Consider the following 23347-nt stretch of genomic DNA (forward strand, 5'->3'; position numbering starts at 1 on the left):
AAAGTCTGATTTAATCACTGCTGGTACTTGATTGTTTGGCCTTTGGTAAGTTTTTAGTTGTATTGTTTGTTTTTATGGGAGTTCAAGAGTCTTTTAGGATGAGTTTATTATTAAACAGAGGTGGGTAAAGAAGGCCAAGGCACGCTTCTCCGCCTGGCAATCCGGTGGAAGAGTCTGGGTTTGGCTGTTGCCAGGAGACGGTACTTGTCTGACTGCATTGTGCCAAGTGTAAAGTTTGATGGAGGGGGGATTATGGTGTGGGGTTGTTTTTCAGGAGTTGGGCTCGGCCCCTTAGTTCCAGTGAAAGGAACTCTTAAAGCTTCAGCACCAAGAGATTTTGGACAATTTCATGCTCCCAACTTTGTGGGAACAGTTTGGGGACGGCCCCTTCCTGTTCCATCATGACTGCACACCAGTGCACAAAGCAGGTCCATAAAGACATGGATGAGCCAGTTTGGTGTGGAAGAACTTGACTGGCCTGCACAGATTCCTGACTTCAACCTGATAGAACACCTTTGGGATGAATTAGAGTGGAGACTGTGAGCCAGACCTTCTCGTCCAACATCAGTGTCTGACCTCACAAATGCGCTTCTGGAAGAACGGTCAAAAATTCCCATAAACACACTCCTAAACCTTGTGGAAAGCCTTCCCAGAAGAGTTGAAGCTATTATAGCTGCAAAGGGTGGGCCGACATCATATTAAACCCTATGGATTAAGAATGGGATGTCACTCAAGTTCATGTGTGTGAGGGAAGACGAGTGAATACCTTTGGAAATATAATGTACCTTTGCCCGTGTGTAATCAATTGTATTACATGCGATGCTGGAAGTGATCTCTGTTCTCTGCCAGACACAAGAAGGGGTGCGGGTCCATTTGCATCCGGATGTTGCAAATGGGGGTTAAATGTTGCAACAGCTGTCCGACGTCTACCTCATCGCTCCAACGCAGGGGCATCCCGGCCTGTTCAAAGCTTTGTATACTGAGGAGCTCATTGCACGTTGTTTCGATCAGATTGCTTCATTCTAGAGAGAATTATTACACAATATTCAGTGACTCTTTCGAGTGAATTTCCCTGTGGTACTCTTACTTCAATTAATTATTATTATTATTATTATTATTATTATTATTATTATTATTATTATTATTATTATTATTATTATTAAGTTACATTTTATATAGCACCTTTCACAAACCCAAGGTTGCATCACATGGGCAAAAAAGAAACCTAAGCAGTGGAGGAGGAAGAAAAATGTGCATTAAAGAGAAAAGTCTTTAAGTCAGATTTGAAGGGGAAAAAGAAGAGCCGTCCCGGAGGGATTGAGGAAGAGAATTCCAGAGATTGGGGGCCATGGCACTGAAGGACCTCCCTCCCAAAGTGGAGAGTCTGGTGCTGGGACAGCAAGTAAGTTATTACAAGAAGACCTGAGAGAGCAAGAGGGAGTGTAAGAGGTCAGCAGTTCTCTGAGGTGGGGGAGGAAGGTTCTGCAGGGCTTTGAAAGTGAGGTAGTAAAATTTTAAACGTTATACGGGACGGGACCGGCAGTCGGTGTAGCTGAGAGGGAACAGGGGTGATGTGAGCTGAACGCTGAGTATAGGTGAGAACTCCAGCCACAGAGCTCTGAATGTACTGTAGCTTTAGTAGAAACTTTACAGGGAGACCAAAATAATAACTTGGGTAGGAGAAAAAGAAGTCTAGCCAACAATAAGCTTGTGGGAAAAACCACAAAAACAAAAAGACAGACCTAAAAACCTCACAAAGTGCCAAGTCGTTCACCTGATCTTTCTCTTGCATTAACCGTCGTCTTTTCTAGCTCTCATCTCTCTGGAAACAGCAGCAAGATGTTCAAAAACATTGATTGCTTTTGATTCCTATGTAGCTCCCAGTAGTCACTGATGTACAGTATTTAACTGTAAAACATAATAAAGCAGTGAGGAACTTTGAGCTAACATCTAAAATCCCATAAGGTTGCTAGCAGAAATCAGCACTACAGTGGAGGAGGCTTGTCCTAATTTTGACTGTGGTTTGATATTTATGGCCTGAAATAAAGGTCTACCCTTCTAGAATAACCAGCATGGAACAGTGCAGACCAGCTGTAGGGTTCTGTGTAGACTTGTTGATCAGTTTGATTAGTTTTGCCAGCTTTTCCACAGTAAATGTTAATGTTGGTGTTATCACTGTATAAAAAGCAATTAAACCCCCTCATGCTGGTTAACATACATGGGAACGCAGCCAGTCGCACCAGCTGAACGCAAGTTCAGTCATGGCCTTGAATGGCACTACATTCAAGTTCACAAGCTGCTAGAATTTAACCAGTACCACCAGTAACAGAGTTAGCAGTAGCTTTTAAATTATATCATAAAATTTACACACACCCTACACTGGAAGAAATAAACATATTATGCAGGCAGGTACATGATTCATTCATCAAGGTACAAACAGTAAGTGTACCCTCAAAGGTGCAACAGTGTTTTTCAGGTCCGATGGTGGACCTTACATGAGTTTTTCCTAGTGGAAAAGTAGATATTTGTACCTTTTCATAACCGAATGTTTTAAAACACAACAATAAAATAAAAGGCCTGGAAACGAGACGGGGTGCGTGGAGTCAGTACGCTTTAGAAAATATAACTTCAGTGGATTCTGGTACAGTGATGTTCCCTGACTAAAGGTACTGGGGTGTACCCCTGAGAGTACCCACACAGTGACGACAGGGGTACTGCCCCAGTGACGGTGTCATACCTTTTTTTTCTGAGAGTGTACAGCAGGTGTAAGTTCTGCCGTTAGAAAACAAAAAAAAAGTCTCGATTTCAGTTCTGCAGGAAAAATTACCACCGTTTTCATCACAACACAGACAGTGACGGAGCCCTGGGTTCTGCTTTGCGTATGGCACGGAGACATCTGGCTGCAGGGTAGTTCAAAAACCTGGCGGGGTAGTTAAGATGTATTGTAAGTGTCTGTGGTGCAACCGAAATTCTGTGTGTCACTAGTTTCAAACTAACTAACCTCAACGTGAGGTTTAGGACAAACTTTACACTCCAACTCCTGATCGAACTTGCGATTGGTTTCTAATGGCTGTTCTTGCGTGAAACCGTGCAGCACAGAATACGCTTTGGTCAGCGGAGGTGCGGTCGTATGGTGCCAGACAATCGAATAGAACCACAGTGGTAACTTCTTAGTCCATCCAGCATCTATGGGCACAGGAACTGAAGGCTGTACAGCTCTATTCTTCTCTTTTTGGTCTGAAAAGAAAAGCTAAAGCTCCAAAGTGAGAGGCCTGAGCCCCCCAGGAGATGAACCAGCACAACAGAATGAAATAAGACCCAAAAGAATTAGGAGCTAAAATTGAAGGAGCGGAGTGGAGCTGAGGGAAAGTGGAATCATTTCCTCATGAATATACTCGAGTAGAGGGGAAGGCATTCGCATTCGAAGATGCTCAGAATGTTTCCTTTCATACCTGCGCCGTCAATCATGCAGTCTGGGTGTAATGCATGGAGAAATCCCAAAATAGGAGGCTGAATAAAGCAGGGAGCTGCTGTAACGGTGGTGATGTTGGTTGTGACAGGCTCTCGGGGCGATCGAACAGGAAGCCCTGCGTGATGTGTGAAGGGACAGAGCTGGAATGAAAGAGCAATTAAGGAATGCAGTGGTGTGTGCCGTACCTGCCGCCTGCAGCATATCAATGGCGGCCAGCGGAGCTTTCGCGGCACAGGCAGTCTTCTCCCCACACTGAGAGCTAATTAGCCCATCTCGCAGTAAAGGGGAAAGGGATTATGGAACAGGACGGTAGTCCGCTTGCTGCGTGTTGCGTTAGACGAGTGTGGAGGTCACACCGATGTCATTACCTGCACCAGAGCTGATCAAAGTCCAACAAACGCAATAGCAGGATGAAAAGGCCAGGATAATTCAGCTTCCCTTCATACAGAACAATACCGCCACTCTGCTCCTTGGATTACTGTGGGAATCATATACAGTCCTCTATAAAGATCCAGTTACGAACCAAAGCTTTTCTCTCTGGGTTTAGTTTAAAACTTCTCAGAGAGGTAAGAAACACGACCACAGCCTTTGGTATTCCGGTAGAACAGAAGACGACAAAATTCCAAGTCTACAGCTCCACAGTCCGTCCTTAACCCTTAGCCACCTTTATGGCTGGTGACAAAAGCATGTTGTATGAATTATTTCTGACCTGTAGGTCAGTGAAACGAGGAGCAATTGTGTGGACGGTGCACATTCCAATACCTCATTTGTGTTTAAGTACAAGATGCGACATTTTATGATTTTGAATTCGATGGAAAGCTGCTTGTTCTGTTTTATATAGTCCTGTTATATAGAAAATAAAAAACGTGTCTTGCATCTTCGCCGTCTTTGTCAATGGAGAAGTCGGCAGTGCAGCCTTGAACCCGTCCATATAGACTGTAATACAACTGTCGTCTCCAGTTCTCTGTGGATCTTAACCTAAGATGTCTAGAGCTGTCTTTTTATGATAGTTTTGCTGCACTGTTTAGTAATTATAACTGAATACAGCTCGTTGCATATTGATTACATTTACAGTCAGTTTACATGCTACATCAACTGGTTTACCCTTTAAAATCAGATGCATTACTTACTAAGGCTTATTATTCAGTCACTACAGGACTTTAATGCACCTAGCGGAGCTCTTCTTAGGTTCTAGAAGTTTGTAATGAAACTTTGGGCCTGTTTGGCTCGTAAGGGGGTTAAACTCTGCATTTCCAACATTTGTACATTTGTTTGAATTTTAAAAAATGAAACTGTTTTGGAAAAAGCAGAATACCAAATTTTAAAGGTAGCGCTACCTTTTAGACTCAGCTAAGACGGAGGTACTAACCCGCTAAAGTACTAGATAATTATTTAGGTGCAAGTTGTGGATGAGCTCCAAGACAGTCTAGCTAAACTACACTGAAAGGCCCAACAGGGTCTAGATCTTAACTGGGTAAAGAGCATTATTTTGGGTAAAATGATAGTAAATGGACATTCTGGCTAAATTTTGCTGACCAGGTTCTCAAATGAGATGTAGGGTGCACAGGGGAGATATATAAGGCTGTGTGTGTGTGTTTGTGTTTGTGTGTTTGTGTTTGTGTGTGTGTGTGTGTGTGTGTGTGTGTGTGTGTGTGTGTATATATATATATATATATATATATATATATATATATATATATATATATATATATATATATATATATATATATATATATATATATATAATAAAAAAAGGCTGCCTGTGAAGTTCTTTAGACCTGGTGTAGACCTTTTTACCTTGATATCTAGAACCGGTTGGGCATTTCAATATTTCAGGGTAAATCAGTTAGATTGTCTCAATAATCACAATTACAGCCAATTTGGAGAAAATTGACTTATTTGTGTTTATAATCACTCCAGCTGGTTTCCTGATATGTTTAATCTGCGATGAGAAACTGACAAACGCAAAAAAGTCACGAAGATGAAGTCAGTTTCTCATTGGCCAGCTTCTTCTTTGAATTTTCCCGTTCCACCTTAAATGGTGCAGCAGTTTACAGTCTGGTGCATCAGGCGCCATTTAAGGTGGAGCGGGACAATTTGAACAAGAAGCTGGTGACTGAGAAGCGACTTCAGCCTCAAAAGAAGTCGGACGTTGAGAGAAGCTGTTCTACTTTTGAGGAAAAGTGTCCTGCCGGAGATGCGAGAAAAGTGTCTACAGCTGAGTTAAAGCTTAAAGCAGAGCAAAGTGAGTCTGCAGTTTGGTTTATATTTTAGTCTATACCAGAACATCAGACAGTACTGAGATGTATTTACAGCCAGGATGGTGAAACATCACTTCAATAAAGTGGAAATAAAACGTTGTGGTTCCCAAGATGGTTTATTTTTGTTGCAAGAACAAAATGGCTCTTCCTGACATTTGGGTTGTGACCCCTGCTTTAGGAGAAGTGAGTCCCCTGTTTGAGCTGAAGGTCAGCACGCGGAGTCAGGAACACTGCAGTGGACGGGATGGGATTAGCAGTGAGGTAGCTCCAGTTAGAACCCTCTGATTTGCGGGATTTGGACAGGAGGTGGTTGTTTGAAGAAAACGGGTTTGTGCCAATGCAGATCGGTCAGTAGGTCCGGAAAAGCCCGCTGTGCAACTGCAGTGCGGTCATGAAGGTGGAGGGGTCAGACAACGGTCAGCGTTTATTAGCCGCCGCTCGCGGAGTTGGCAGAGTTGATGCCGACTGGGAGGAGGTGGACAAGCTGAGAGATAATGATGACTCGAACCCTCCTAAACACAAAAGATGGGCTTTCTGCAGAGAGGCGATGGTAAAGGGAACAATATATGGAGAAATAAAAACCCAGAACATACAGAAACACAACTTTTTAGAAACTTTTATTTGTCAATTTTAAAGGCCAAAATTTATACGTGAATTTATTCATCTTTACAGAGAAGAACATAAAAGCTTTTAGACAGCTTATTTTATCTTAACGCCAGTTTTCCTGCGTTATATTGTGCATTATTTCTGTTTAAAGACAGTAAGTTGTTTATTTCAAAAGAGATGATGACTTTTTTTATGCTGTGTGTAATTACTGGCCATACTAATGTGACTTGTACTGTTATCTTGCATTGACGCAACAAACTTAGAGTTAATTTTAAATATTGAATACATCAAACAACCGCACAGAAAAATATCCTACAAATATAAATAAAATCTACATTTTTAATGTGAGAAATTGAAAACTTGAAATTGAAAGTGTCGTAGTAGCTTCACTTTTTACTTGAAACTTTTTAAAGTTTCTTTACTCTTTATGCACAGCTGACGTTTTCAGTGTTTTGAGTGCCCATATAGTGTTGTGATAGCAGATAATCTATAAAGATGTTTCCTTAATCTTTAATATATATATATATATATATATATATATATATATATATATATATATATATATATATATATATATATATATATATATATATATATATATATATATGCGCCTAATCTTTAGGTGATATGTAGAGGATTATCTTTTACATAATCTTTCTGGATCAAAAAATCTTATATAAACCATCTGAATACATTTGTAAAAAAAAAAAAATTCATTTTTAAATTTAAATTTTAAAATAAAAAAAAAAAAAAACTTTTGCTTTAAATACCGAGATATTTAAACATAACCACACACAGATAAAAATACTAAAACTATAAGTGAAGCACATTTTTTATGTAAGAAATGTAACAATTTTTTACAATGTAAAAGTTTAATTATACAAAGTGCCATAGTCTTTTCACTTTATTTATGTATGTATTTATTTATTTATTTGTGTGTTTATTTTCATTATTTACTGTTTAGGTAGAAAACTGATTGTAAAGCTTCAGTAGTCGCTCATATAGTGTTATAGAAACAGATATTATATGCATTCCATAATGAATAGGTCATATATATATATATTTTTTTTTTATAGCTGATCCTTTGAGTAACGAACCCGTCTCATTACAGGCTGGAAACTTTGATGTACGATTTCCAGTGATTTCAGAATGACTAAATATGAAACAGCTGATCAAATGGTTCGTGTTCTTTGTTTATGGTTCTGCATATTCACTCCCTGAACCATCTGGCTGGAGAACTGGTTCTTTGTACGGGTAACCGGGTTCTTCTCTATGATCGCAAACCTGTTTATGGTTGATGTACAACAAAAAAAAAGCTTGATTTTATTTTAAATACTCAGGGATATTAAACATAACTACACAGAGGAAAATATACTAAAACTATAAATCGTAAGGTTTTTGTTTTTTTAAGGCAATAAATGTAAATAACTGTGATTTAACATGAACTTTTGTGAAGTGCCAAAGAAGTTTGTGTGTTTCTTTATTTGTGTTTATTTATGTGTTACAGTTTACACTGTAAAGCTTCAGCAGTCTGCAGCAGATTATCCTCCATGTACAACTTAAAGTTTAGGTCATTTATTTCGTTTTATTTTTTTATAGATTAATGGTTCTTTGTATGGGTAACCGGTTCTTCTTTATGATGGAACACCTGTTGCATATGCTTATTATTAATGGTTCTGTAAAGCGGCAAAAAGCGTTAATATTGAGGGGTGTTAAACATAACTACACACAGAAAAAAATATAAACAAACTATAAATAAATAGTATTTTTAATGCAGGAAATGTAAATAACTCTTAAGAAGTGCAAAAGTTTCACTTTTTTTCCCTCTAATTACTGTTTAGGTGGAACATTGATGTAAAACCTCAGCAGTCTGTCCTTATAGAGCTGTAACGACAGACGATCCTATGTACTGCATAAAGATTAGGTCCAATTTTTATAGATTATCCATTATAGATTATATCAACACGTCTGTTCTGTTACAGGTTTGAAACGCTGACGTACGGTTTTCACCGTGAAATTCAAAACGATGAAATGTGAAACTGTTGATTTATAATGTCCTTGATCTTCATCCCTAACCAATGGTTCTTCGAGGGTTCTTTGTTTGTGGTTCTACACGCCATTTCCTGAACTGCTCAAAGCACCGTCTGAATGCATAAATGGTTCTTTTGTAGTGTTTTTAATTCTTCTCTTTGACTGAAAACCTGCTGTGTATGGATTTAAAATCACTTTTTTATGGTTCTATATAGCACCAAAAACAAATATGGCTAGACTAGACTGCCTTATGAGCGGCTTAAAACTGCTATTAACCTAAAAGGATTATTGAAAACTCTAAGCTGTCTGAGCTACATGATTGCTTTTAGACTTTGAAACCTACTTAAAGTTAAACCAAGTCCTCAGTTACAAATACAGTACATGCTGGGGATCAAAAGTTTGGGGACACTGAAGTCTTTTGAAATCGAGTGCATTTTTAAATGTTACCGTCCAATAAAGTTCAAAAGCCCTCAGGGCAGGGTTATTTGAGGTAAGGCAACTCTGCCTTTCAGTGCTGCTGTGTCTGATCCACTCAGACCAGCACAACACACACTAACACACCACCACCATGTCAGTGTCACTGAAGTGCTGAGAATGATCCACCACCCAAATAGCACCTGCTCTGTGAGGGTCCATGGGGGTCCTGACCACTGAAGAACAGGGTAAAATGTGTGTGTGTGTCTCATTCAGCTTCATCAAAGTGTCTTCCTTGGTAAGAAGAACAGGTTTTGTCTGTTTCACAGTTTTCTTTTGCATGCTGATGCTTGGAGCTCACATCGAAACTCTTTGGGCCAAATGTGACATAAATACCTGAAATACCTTTTAATGGTGACATCACAAAAAGGGGTTAAAGTGTCTGGCTTAGTTCCCAGTGCAGCACGGTCACTTATACTGGCAGAGATGTTTACACCACTGACAGTATTCCTTTAGATTACCCTGCGAAGGCTTTACTAGAAGAAGGAGGTGTCCCCAAACTTTTGACTGCTAGCGGCTGTTCCGTTCTAACACAAACACTCCTCATTAAGCTCGAGCCTCGCACTCATGGCTCTAATTCAGGTAACTGCTGCTGATGTTGATGCCGTTGCACTGGCTTCTCTTGATGGTGAGAGTCTCTAGTGAATCCTGTCGGCACACGTGGGGGAACAGGCGGGATTTCCTCTGGCTGCATCTCTTGCCGTTTTCTGGCTCCTCCTCGTTGTCATCGTCCTCCTCCTCCTCCGAGCCTGATAAGTTCCCGTTGACCTCAGCGTCCAGCTCTTCTGCTCTACGGGGCACGCTGTAGGACGAATACTCGATCGACTCCACACACGGAGGCTCATCGTCCTCAAAGCAGCTGCAGAGAGAGAGAGAGAGAGAGAGAGAGAGAGAACATCATGAAGGTCAGTTTCCTAAATGTACTGTAGCACAGAGTTCAGTGATGCTATGTGGGGACTGGGCATCGTTAAGTTATTGCATATTTGACACGTTCTCCAACATATTGTCCCAAAGCAGCTTTCCACAGAAGCATGTGTGGCTCCTAATGAGCATCAACGCACTGCTCCTCCACCATCAGTTGGCCACATGTTGGATGCTCCCTGCCAAATCCAACTGCAATGTAGTCTGTCTAAGTTGATGTTTGTCTAAATGATGCTGTTACTGTTTTTTTGGAACAATGCAGAGTCAGTGTAATAAGCATCATTATACTAATATTTTCCAAAATGTTAAATGTTCAACTTGGAAAGATTAGGATTTGTAAATATACACCAATCAGGTGTCACATTCTAACCACCTCCTTGTTTCTACGCTCATTGTCCATTTTACCAGCTCCACTTACTGTATAGCTGCACTTTGTAGTTCTACAGTTACAGACTGTAGTCCATCTGTTTCTCTCATACTTTGTAACCCCCTTTTACCCTGTTCTTCAGTGGTCAGGACCCCCATGGACCCTCACAGAGCAGGTTCTGTTTGGGTGATGGGTCATTGTCAGCACTGCAGTAACACTGACATGGTGGTGGTGAATTAGTGTGTATTGCACTGGTATGGTGGATCAGGCACAGCAGTTCTGCTGGTGAACCACTGAGAAGAACAAAGACTCAAAAGGAAAAACGCTCTAAGAGCATGATGAAGAATCAAGACTCAAATGGAAAAATGCTCTAAGAGCATGAAGAACCTCTGAGAAGAACTGAGACTCAAAGTCCCGATGAGGCTGAGGAGGGACTCCAGAGAAGAACCAAGACTTAAAACGAGAGTCTATAGTCCTCTGGGCTGCACTGGACAGTGGATTTAAGGTAAAGAGATGAGAACTGTGATCAAACGGTTGAGATACAACTCTCTTTGATGGTGAAGATGACTAGGGCATTTGTCACAGCTATGGTGTCTTATATCCCATGTAAGAGAGAAAGTACAGACCACTTGTCCATGTCTAACAAAATAAGCAGGGCACACTAGACACCCAGGGACGCGTAAATATCAAAGAAAAGCTTTATTTCTAGCCAGAGAAGTTTTATTACAGCTATAACTTTCTAATTCTACTAAACTTCCCCAATAAAACTTCAGGCACAACACAGCGTTTACACCAACCTCCTCATCCACGTCATCAAAAACCCCTCCTTATTCACTTCAGCTCCTCTGTGCTGGTGTACGCTCTTAAAAAAGATGGTTCTTCAAGGGTTCTTTAGCAAAGAAAATGGTCCTATATAGACCCCTGAACACTTAAAGAACCCTTTTCATTGTTAAAGATTTCTCTGCATGATGAAAGGGTTCTACAGATTGATGGAGAATGTGCTTTAGATATTTCTACATCTATGCTTTTTTGAAATTGGTTCTATACAGCACCAAAAAGCATTCTATTGTTACAATGTCAAACTTGTAATAATAGGATCCCTCTTCGGCACTATATAGAACCATATACAATACATTCTTCATCAATCTGAGGAACCTTTTCACCATGCAAAGAACTATTTAAGGGTTCTTTGATCCTATATCGAACCATATTCTTTGCTGAAGGAACCCTTGAAGCACCATTAAGTGTGTACAGTTGGAGTAGTTACTCTTGGTCGAATTCTTTGGTTGGTAGACCACACTCAACCCATCAGTTCTAGCCTGTGCCTGGAAACTGACCACGCCTGCACACTTAAAGCTTCCACGGTTCTTTAGTAAAGGCAGTGGTTCATGTTTAAATGTTTTTTCATGGTGAAATGGTTCTTCAGACTGCTTTAGAAGGTGTGGTATATAGAGCCTTTTTGTAATATGGTTCTATATGGCATCACGAAGGGTTCTGCTACTGTTACAAGCTTGACATCATAACAGGAGAATTTTTGGGTGCTATATAGAACCATTTCATCATGCACAGACCCAGTCAACCTCTTATTCCCCAGGGTATATTTTGGTTTGTCCATCTGAATTTTCATGACCAAATCATAAGGCAAATTATTCAGTATCTGCATGAAATAAATGTAATTTTTTATTTTATTTATTAATTGTTTTGTAAAAAATGCCCCTCAAATTAATAGAACTTTTGTTTTATGATCTACACATATCGCTACATGCTTACAATTTACTGCTGACAGCCAACAATCTCGGATGCTCTCTGTGTTATTTTCTAAGAGTGATGTTTCCAGAGCAGATCACTGAAGAGACGCCGTCTGTTTATAGTTTAGAGCCCAGATTTGGGGAAAAACGGGTCGACTTTCAGTAGAAAAACAAAGTTCAGCTTCTTTTATTATAAGGGTTTAAAATGACATCACCGTCTATTAGACTGGAGAGAAGAGCTACAGCCTCACACGATGCCCAGCTTCTGAATGGAGCTTATGGAATATGAACGTTATGGAGAACACGACCAAGTGCATTTTGGAACCACTAGAGGTTCCACAGTTTGAGGTTAAGCATGCAAAGGGTTCTTTGAGTGTTCACAGTTCTGTTTAGTCCACTGTTTTCACCAAAGAACCCTTGAAGAACCAACTTTTTTTTTAAAGTGTGTACATAGTGGAACAAGGTATTTCTGGAATGCACTATTTACTCTGCCATTTTATTAATCATTTGTAGTGTTTTGTTTTTGTTTTTAATAAACATTAAACTGTATTTTCCTTTGGTTACAGTCACTGTGCAGTGAATTGTGATTGATCTCAAGAGTCCTTCCTTTCAATAATTACTGTGTGTGGTGTGCGCCCGTCCCCCGGGCCCCTATGGCGGCAGCGAGAGCCGGCAGGAAGGGATGAGCAACAGCAGTAGCAAGAGGCTGAAGAGCTGAAAAGCTTGACTGAGAAATGGACTGAAAAGTCTAGTTAGTAGCCACTGAAAAGTGACCAGCATGTCTTTTTGGTTTTGTTTTTGGTTGATTGGTGAAGGAAAACGAAGTTGCGACAGTGTAACTGTAGACTGTATGTTTAATTACTGAAAGTGTTTTAGTAATAAGAACTGTGTTCTCCCACTAGGTTGAGGGGTCGGTGGGTTGAGGCTACCCTAACTCTGGGCCATCCTGGTGCGGAGTGACTTTTGCAGAACATGCAGGTCAGTAATCCTGCATTAAATGCAGCAACTCTTTCTTTAGATGTGCCCCACTGGTGCATAGCTAATCTTTAACACAATCTCCCTGTAAGGAACCGAACAAATTAATTTTAGCAAAAGGAGCTGTCGGTGGACGCTGACCTGCTGACCTTCAGTGTTTTGATGAACAGGGGACATAAAGCTCATTCACATTTTATCAGATAAAAGCAGGAGCATCCACCGAGAGTGAGGGTGTGACATGCAGGCTGATTCACCCTGTGCTTGTTTTTTTTTTTTCTGCTCTGGGTGGAAATTAAAGGGAAAATAACATCTGGTGCTCCATAACCTGAAGAGAGAGATTGTATTTTTCCTGCTTGATTATTGAGGGGAGATGAGATGAGCTCTCAGTCGGAGTTAGAAGACCGAGCGCCGCACCTTCTCACACTCCTCACGTCCTTCACTTGCAAAATGAAGCAATTTGAACCGCAATTTGCTGTGCAGTTGTCAACACTGCAACAGGTGCAGGCTGGGCGTCTGTTTTCCACGTATTAACGGGCAGTCAGACAAACACTGAATGCATAAGCAAGGACATCAACAGTCTGCTCTCTACTCAGAAATGATATGTATGGAGATCTTATCTAAATTCCACAACTTATTAATATCCGCTTTGAGGGATTATAGGCACTTTTGGGGCTTTTTTAGTGTTAATTGTTGGTTTTAGAGGAATTGAAGTTGTCAATATTTAGCAGAGGTTTGCTAAGCAATCAGCAGCTTATGCAGATGCATAAAAAGAAACAACGGCAGAAAATTACAACCCTTTTTCCGCTCATGTGTAATGACTTACCAGCTTTGTAGCGTTTAAAACTATTTACTTTAATCCATTTTAATCTATTTTACCTAGTTTTACATGTTTTAACAGTGAATATGGATATACACCCATCAGGCCTCACATTCTGACCACCTCCTTTTTCTACGCTCATTGTCCATCTTATCAGCTCCACTTACTGTATAGCTGCACTCTGTAGTTCTACAGTTACAGACTGTAGTCCATCTGTTTCTCTGATACTCTGTTACCCCCTTTTTACCCTGTTCTTCAGTGTTCAGGACCCCATGGACCCCCATAGAGCAGGTACTATTTGGGTGGTGGATCATTCTCAGTACTGCAGTAACACTGACATGGTGGTGTCGTGTTAGTGTGTGTTGTGCTGGTATGAGTGGATCAGACGCAGCAGTGCTGCTGGAGTTCCATTATTTAGGTGACGCATGTGCTCCCAAATTTGTCAGCTGCACTGACGTTGAACCGTGTGCTGCACTGGGTCGGTATGACCAACAGGTCAAAACCAGCTCTAAACAAAGTGACCGCTGGGCCCTGATTGGTGCTCTGGCTTTGCGCTTCTTTCGTTTTGACATGTTACGTTTTTATACACACAGAAACCAAAAGGAACGACAGATTTCTCAAAATGTAGGAGGAAAAAGTCGGATATTAGACTCTGAAATGTAGTGGAGTGAAAGGAAAAAGTCGCCCAATAATGGAAAAACTTCAGTACAGATACACCAAAAATACTAAAGTACAGAAACTAATTACATTTACTGAGTTACTGTCCACCACTGGAAATTGGTGAGGACTATCTGTGGCGGTCACTTAAAGTGGAGGAAAAACAACCAAGAGGATGCACGACCCCTGTGCTTTTCAGAGGAAGAGTAAGAGCTTAAGACAAACTGCACTGTCTTTTCTTTCCTTTTCCTTCTGAGCAGTCAGAAATCCAGGAAAGCCTGGCTTTGCTACGCTTCTTCTGCAACCACTTGTTTTGCTCTTCTGCTGCCATCGATCTTCCGTTTTTCCTCCCGAAATCTCTGCAAGATCTCTCAGGGTGTAAGAGCCATGTGATGAGCAGGGTGTTTATTGGTGCTGATGGCTGTTCCGTCTTTGGCACTGCGGCACGATCGACAAGCCAAGGAGCGCAGTCATCCGTCTGGCTGAAGAATGAGCAGTATTTAGTTTTGGCAAGGGAGTCGGGATGGAGCTAGACATCAAACACAGGTCCAAAGAGCCCACAACATTGACATCACATCTTCCTCAGGCTTCTTAAAATTCTCTAAAGTTCCCCGATGCTCTGTCCAACACTGTCAGTGGTGTGTCGAGTAACCTAAACTCAAACTGAAGTTGCTGAAATAATGATCTAAGTCAAAGTAACTATCCAAAAAAAATGACATAACTACGAAGCTGAAGAACTGCAGTGGGACTACTTGTTCATCCAGCATATATCAGATCTATCCATATGTATTGTACTGTATCGTCCTGCACTTGTGGTCCTGTGTTGGTCTTGTTGTTTCATTTCACTGTTTACTTGTATGGGGTTGAAATGAAGTCTCTTGACCTTGAATGTAACTGAGATTTGTACAACTATTCTGTTTTTGGATCCTTTTGTTCTAAAATTAAAATGCTAAAGCTCCAAACTCAGAGGAATGACCAACAGTAAAGCCGGACAGGAGATGAACCATCACAACAGCACCCCCCCCAAATAAAAATAAACAGAATTAAATTTAATCAAACAGAACTAAAGAAAAATGGAACTGGGAATCTCAGGTTACTCATCATGCATGGGTAGAATAACAGTATTATTTGAAAATACTCAGGAGTACAAATCCTTCAAAATTTGGCTTTTGTACACAGAACTGAGCAAATGTAAGCAGTAACTCCCTTTTCTGACTGTCGTGTTAGTGTGTTTATGCGTTAACGCCGGCTAAACATCATCTGAACCACCCTGATCAATACTTTGCGCACCACTGGTTGGTAAAATGTCACGAGTCATGTTTTAACAATTCACAAATCAGACTTGTGTTTAGAGACGCATCGATCCCAGGTTTTTTCTTTCGATACAGATTCCGATACCTGAGCTCAGAGTACCGATCCGATATCTGTGACTTTGAGATAAAAAAAAAAAATACATAAATATTTAATTTCTGTGTACTTCACTGAGTCTAGCACGGCTGTAACTACAGCAAAAGAGTAATAAAAATAAGTGAATAAGAATTAAAATCAAGAATGAAGTATTCCATTGCATGAAGCTTTTTTATCGGTACAACAATAAAGTTTAAAACCTGAACCTTGAAAATATAGCTTTACTAATATTAAAAACTTTATTAACAAGCTATATTTAGCGCAAAATCCCTTCAAATTACAAATGTTCATTCCTTCGCCAGTATGAATCTCCTTAGCGAACATTTTAAATTGAGGATTTAAGGCACCCTTGTACCTTTTTGAGGCACCCTTATTATTAATGTCATATTTAACCACATTCAACCTTTATTTAACTACATTTTAGCCCAAGGGAAATTGTTAAAGAAATAGTTTTGCGTATTTATGGCAGAAATTTCCATTGAGGCACCACTGAAAACAATGGTACATCCAGTTAGTCGTCTACAAACGTGGAGACGCAGCATCAAAACAGTATTGAATGTGTAGTGGGCACAACTGGACATTATCCAGTGTGTTTAATAGTCAGCATCTGTGTCGATCCCATCCAGAGCATCAGATCGATGCATCTCTACTTGTGTTCAGTGTCTCTTACCTAATACCTGCAAGACTCTTATGATCTTTTAATGAAATTCATGACAACTTTCCTAAGGAAATCTTAATTAGCAATCCTTTCAGGTTTCTACGAGAGTCTTAATTAGCGTTTCTCTTTGGAGGAACCAAAATCAAGGACGTTTTTAAGCGACCGTGCCGCTTTGGGATTCCCACAGGAGGCGAAACGGGCTTCTTTTCCTCATCTCGGGCTGAGAGAGGTGTTTAGCTGCCCCGACTCCAAGCATGTGCTTGTGTCCCTGACCAGAGGGCTCAGATATGAGTTCTCCGTGAAGAGAAAGGGCAAAATCTCCATAAGCTGCGGTGGAATTACTGCGCATGCTAATGCATCTGTAACAGCTGAAGGCATACAGCACATTAGCACGTAATGGCCAATTCCGAGAAACGGACACCCTTAATCTCCGCAGAGGTGTGAACGATAGCACCTCCGCTGATAGCATGCGGGAGTGGGCGGTAATTGGACCACGATGATTTTGGTCTCGGGATATGAATTATTAAAAAAACATCTCATTTCTTACCCTTGTTCCATACTTTGCGCTGCCCGTACCTTCGCCGCCTTATTTTTCAATTAGTTTAAGTGGCCAATGAGAGGGGGGAAAAAAGAGCATTCATTTTGCGCCGCTTGGCTTTGCGGAGTCCATGAATCTTCTTTGACAGTGAGAGAGTCAGCTTTTCAGCACTTCAGCCTCAAAGCAGGCTGCACGCATTACCCAGAGGCTGACGGGAGAGTGCGGAAAGAGCCAGAGACGATCCATAACAGCCAGTTGAGCAGATCTAGGGCAAGAGTCTAAGGGAGGCTAATTTTACTATCAGCCGCTGAGAGGCTATCGCCTGCCCTTTCAGTTATTCATAAATGGCTTGTAATTCACTGTAAGAGTGGCAGAGGGATCAACAATCGTCTGGAGGATTATGGCACGGTGGCTGTTGAGAGAACACAGATGGGGGACGGTTCCTAAAAAAGAAAGGTTGAGGAGCTCAACTACTGACGAGAACAGTTGGAGGGTCATTAGCTCCAGATCGCAAATGTCATTAGAGATCCCACCTGCTGGTATTTACTCTGAGAAAGGTGCCAAACTACAGTCTAAAGGAAAAATGAATTCTCATCAAATCATCTGTTTGCACCTGTTAGAAATTCAGCTTTCAGGATTCAGAAGTCAGGAGACCTTCAGCGTAGACTTGATTTTATTGACACAGGGGGGGCACAGCTTAGTCAGTAAAAGTCAGTATCTGTGCTGATCCCATCCAGAGTGTCAGATCGGTAACCATTGTTACTTGTGTGTAGTGGCTCTTCCCTAATATCTGAAAAAACCTCTTATGATCTTTTAATGAAATTCACAACTTTCCCAAGGAAATCTTACTTAGCAATCCTGTCAGGTTCGTAAACAAGTCTTAATTAGCGTTTCTCGTTTTAAATGTACATGAACTCAATTGTGCTTATGCCTTAAACTGAGCTCATTTATAAAGCTTCACTCCACACGTGACACTTCACCATTTTTCTTTATTTACTGTATTTTCTTCTTTCTCACTCTCTTTTCATTGGTTGTTGGAGGAATCCGTCCAGATTGAGATTTGATATACTCCAACTGCTCTGAAATGTGATGAGGAGGCAAAATAAGAGTCTGCAGCCTTCAAACATGACTCGATTCTCTCTCCAACTGTCGACTCCGACTGACCCAAACATTTTGCAGGCACTAGTAAATTTTTGATCAGAAATGACACTGAAATTCATAAAAATCAAATGTCAAACAACGGCATTTCTGAGTAGCCCAGAGTCTTCTGAAAATGATAGTTAATGTAAACACTTCATGATTGTATTGGTATCCAAAATTATCTCCAAAATTATAGGGTTTTGAATCACGTTATTGACCCCTACATTGCCTGCGGGGTCCTAACGCACATCACCAACAATAACTGCAGATTTGAAGGGCTAATTTCATTCCTTTGAGAAACACAAATTGCTGTGACTAATACATGTTTAGATCATTTATATAGAATTTTGCAGTTGTGCTGCTACCTTGTCTAATTTTCTCTCCATGCGTGTTTTCTGCTGACACATCAGCACAAATTTGAGTCTAAAATCAACTTCGGGCGGCATGATGCGCGTCAAAACGGGCCTCAACTTCGGTGGCACTGGGTTCATGTGCATTAAGGGAATCTGATGAAGTCCTGCAGCCTTCGGCCAGACAAGACGTCCTCTCTGAAGCAGCAAAAGCAGCTCTCTGCATCTTCCATTTCCGTTTAATGATGTGTAGAGGTCTCTGGCGGCTCGACTAAATTGGAGAGCGCGCTTATGAAGCCGCGGTAGAAGCTTGCGTTTGTTGTCTTGCCAGAACATCAGCAGAAAGTGAGCAGATTCCCCCAGGGCAGCTGCTTGCTAAGTAAATACATTAATAATAGATCATTCATTCAAATATTACATGAATATTTACAGGGGGCTTAGCCACGTCTTATCCGATGAATGCAAAAGCAGGAGACGTGACATGGGAGCAGACGAGTGGCAGTATCTGAAACTCAAAGTAGCCGAAACGCAAACGTTGTTCTAAGGCCGTCCTTGGGTTCCCTGAATTTGCACTAAATGAGAGAAGTGAAGGGCTCGTTCCACTAATACAGTAGATTCCACAGCATTGCGGTGTTTGCTGTGAAATTCCCGTGGACACAATTAGCGGAGCAAAAACAAGTTTAATGTTTTGCTTGTCAGATACTTATTATTGGCTCATCATGTAAACTGGGCTGCACTACTTTGGCACAAGTGTGGGATTTGATGTAAAGGCCATTCTCAACTACTAACAGAATTGTTTTTTTATGCATTTTATATTGCATTTTACAACAGGAGGGGGTAGGGGGTAGGGAAGGCAGGACGGTGACATACATTATTAGGAATAACACGAATCAGAGACAAAACAAATCATTCAAAACAAACAACTAGACAAACATTACATAATTCAACACAAATGAAAGTGTGTAAACGCTGGTAAAACAAGTTCTGCTTTTGCCTTACAGACAGTTACTAACCTCAGAAATACAGGTGCTTGTATCACTTCAGCACCACAGAAAGGTGTCATTTTATCTTTGGCTTAGTTGCCAAGACTGAAACTTGTGGATGTGTTCAGAATGGTTGGACAATCAAACAGTCCAGACTAAATAAAGGATATAAATGCTTTGAGGAAAAATTCAGAGCAAGTTACGTCAGCTAACATCTACCATCACTGTTCTTCACCAGCACTTTTTCTCTCACATTCTCAACTCTTTTTACATGCAAAGAGTTTGTCAATCTGACTGAACCCATTCTGAATACAGATTAAGAGGGGTTTATTCTCACTCTACTCAACAATCTGATGAAAAATCTCCGTATACATGCTCACTACAAGTAATCCGATCCAAAATGACACACATGTGTGGAGAACCACTTTGAGTAGACGTTACCATGACCGCAAACATCACGTGAGTCCAGTCAGAGTGAGATGAGCAGCAGTGAGCGGTGCTTGTGTTTTTAACTGCTTTAAAATGACGTCAGACTCAGGAAAACGTCCTTCACATGTCCTTGTTAAATAAGGCCGAGAGGTAGACGTCGTGTTCTGAGACACATAAGCTGGACGTCCATCCCACCGCCGTCTTTTAAAGATCAGAGAATAAACTTCGTCTCCTCTGCAGACCAGTTTCTGCTCCGCCGTGTTGAACGTTATAAACTCTCACTATGACGCGACGCACATGCAGAACAGACTTAAACTTTCCGATAGGGAACGTAATCAGATACACTGATATTATTCTTCTATTAAACCAATTATTTGCAGGATTACCCACCTCGTTCAATCAGATAGAAACTGTATTCTGAAAGGCCTCAATAAGACTAGACTATTCCGACTGAGATGTTTACATGGACGTATTCTATTCTGATTGAGCTGTTAGTCTAATTATTAAAGGATTATTAGGCTGCATGTAAACATAGCTACCGATATAAAACCCTTAAGTGACTCATTACCAGCCCATTTATCCATGCTGCCTGAGGTGAATTAGCTGGTAGTCCTTCACCTGAGCTCTCCTGGTCAGTCTACTTCAAGGCTTGAGTTAGGTGCCCCCGACACCCTGGATGCAACGTTCCTGGTCAATAGACATTTCAGGAATTTAACGAATGAGGAATTACTTCTGACGTGAAGCATCTTTAGTCTGCGTCCGTGCTAGTGCCCTCCGGTCACTAACGCCGCGGTTCTGGAGCTGCACTGCTGCGAGTTCAGAGTTTACAATTCAAATCCAATTACTGCAGCTGTCAGAGGTGACCAATGAAGCGAGAAGGCAGAGTTAGCTCTGAGGCGGAATTATAATTAGACGGGCATATTTCTGTTTCCCTTTCACAACAGCCATGTTAGGAAAACAGAGCTGCATCTTCTTCCCAGTAATCAAAGACCTGGGAATATACAAACAAAAAAAAAAAAAAACGGGGTCTGTGTGCCAAGTGAAGGAGTACTTAGCTGGGATTAACTCCCGCCCCTTAGCAGCGCTATGTTGGCAAAACTAATCCCCAGTTTTTAAACGCGTTCTCTATGTTCTGCACATGGCCCGGATTCCTAAGACAAAAGTGATTGTTTTCATTTTGAAAGAGGTCAAAAAAAGTCCTGTTAGAACTTCTTTAATAGTTTAACATGGTTTGTTAACGTTTTGCAGGTGAATCAGCCAAAAGTTCACTGGATAAAAAGTTTGCTGCAGGCATAATTTCTTGTCTAGTACTTGGCTCTGTGTTCTATTGCTTTTATATATGGCAGTTTTTCCAGGCAAGGATCTCGTCCCCTCTTCTACAAAGCCGGGGCGTGTTCACTGACGTCCACACTCTTTAAAAAAAAGATGGTTCTTCTATGAACTCCGAAAGAACCCTTTGCATGATCAAATGGTTCTCTGCATTGTGAAAGTGTTCTTCAAAGTGCTGTAGATAATTCTATAGAGAATCTTTTTGAAAAGGGTTCTGTGTAGCACCAGTTTCGGCTGTTATGATCTGAAGCCTGTGACAATACAACCTCTTTTGCTCCTAGAACTCTAAATAAAAAGGTTCTACATGGAGAACTCTACTCTCTCATAAATCTAAAGGATGCTTCCTTTTGAGCGTTAATGGTTCTGTATAGAACCACTTTCTTTACTAATGATCCTTAAAAGAATCGTCTTTAAGTGTCTTCACTCTTTTAAAAAGATGGTTCTTTAAAGGTTCTTTAGTAAAGACAGTGGTTCTATATAGAACCACGAACACTCAAAAAGCCTTTTGCATGAAACGGTTCTTTGCATTGTGAAAGAGTTATACAGATTGCAGAGTGCTGTAGATGGTTCTATATAGAACCTTTTTGAAAAGGGTTCTATATGGCACCAAAAAAGTTCTGCTATTGTTGCTATCTCAAGCCTGTAACAATAGAAGAACCTTTTTGGTGCTGTATAGAACTCTTTTTAAAAAGGTTCTACATAGAACCATCTACTCTCCCATCAAAGGATTCATTCTTTGAGTGTTTAGAGCGGAAATCAAACTAGAGTGGAAATGGCGACAAACCAAGCTGGAAGTGTTCCACTCTGCCTGGAAGGACGGCCTTATAGATTATAGAAATGCTCTCACTAAAGCTCGCTCAGCATATCTGGCCTCGCTGATCAAGAATAATAAATATAATCCTAGAATTCTGTTTAGTGTGATTTCCAGAAGTTTTTATGAACTTCTTTAATAATAAAATTGAAAATATTAGACAACAAATTCAACCCACAGTATTAAACTCAACTTGGCTGTCATCTGACTCGGCTGATATAAAACATACCACAGTTGTAGAAAAGAGCCTGGAAACTTTTTACCCACTCCCACAGCTGGAGCTAGAGAAGATTATCTCTTCTGCAAATTGCACAACCTGCACACTCGATGCAATTCCCTCAAAATTACTCAACGAAGAACTGCCAGTTATCATAAACCCTATTTTAACTATAGTAAACATGTCCCTTAGTCTGGGCCATGAACCCAGAGCTTTCAAACTAGCAGTTATCAAATCTCTGATCAAGAAACCAAATCTGGATGTCACCGTTTTGTCAAATTACAGGCCTATTTCTAACTTACCATTTATATCTAAGATCTTAGAAAAAGCTGTGGCCCAACAACTTAGTTCATATCTACATTAGAACCATATATATGAAAAATTCCAGTCTGGATTCAGGCCACACCACAGCACTGAGACGGCTCAAGTTAAGATAACTAATGATCTTCTTGCCTCTGATCAAGGCTACGTATCCCTGTTAGTGCTACTTGACCTCAGTGCAGCTTTCAGTCAATAGATCACAATACTCTCCTAGAAAGGTTAGAAAACATGGTTGGAATCACAAGGACAGCCCTATCATGGTTCCAATCTTACCTAACAGAACATTATCAGTTCATTAGTGTAAACAATTTATCTTCCAATTATTCAAAAGTAAAATTTGGAGTTCCGCAGGGCTCTATTTTAGGACCTTTGTTATTTACTCTATACATGTTACCATTAGGCACAGTTATAAGTAACCACAGCATTAACTTTCATTGTAAGCAGGCGACACGCAACTGTACATATCAGCCAAGCCTGATGACAAATACAGATTAAAGAAACTAGAGGACTGTGTAAAAGACGTGAAATGCTGGATGTCACGGAACTTCCTCCTACTAAACAGTAACAAAACAGAGGTTCTACTTCTGGGTCCAAAATTAGCAAGAAATAAACTACCAGATTTCATTTTAAATCTCGCCGACTTTCCAGTTACACCTGGCTCAGCAGCAAAAAATCTTGGTGTCATAATTGATTCAGATTTATCATTCGATCAACACATAAACAGCATCACTAGGACAGCTTTTCTACATATTCGCAACATTGCCAAGATAACAAATGCCCTGTCCCTGCGTGACACAGAAACACTAGTACATGCCTTTATTACTTCCAGGCTAGA

At 40.6% G+C, this 23347-nt stretch overlaps 1 protein-coding gene across 1 annotated transcript in view; it reads right to left on the minus strand.

Moving 5' to 3' along the window:
* Positions 1-9006: 9006 nt before the first annotated feature.
* LOC108438530 (cytosolic carboxypeptidase 4) overlaps positions 9007-23347 on the minus strand; it is a 319250-nt gene continuing 304909 nt past the window's right edge. Inside the window, exon 24 of the mRNA XM_037540410.1 lies at positions 9007-9703. Within this exon, the coding sequence (XP_037396307.1) occupies positions 9418-9703 (286 nt within the window). The 3' untranslated portion in view covers positions 9007-9417. The remainder of the gene's footprint in view (positions 9704-23347) is intronic.

The sequence above is a fragment of the Pygocentrus nattereri genome, chromosome 8 (genome assembly GCF_015220715.1).
Source record: "Pygocentrus nattereri isolate fPygNat1 chromosome 8, fPygNat1.pri, whole genome shotgun sequence".
Lineage (NCBI taxonomy): Eukaryota > Metazoa > Chordata > Actinopteri > Characiformes > Serrasalmidae > Pygocentrus > Pygocentrus nattereri.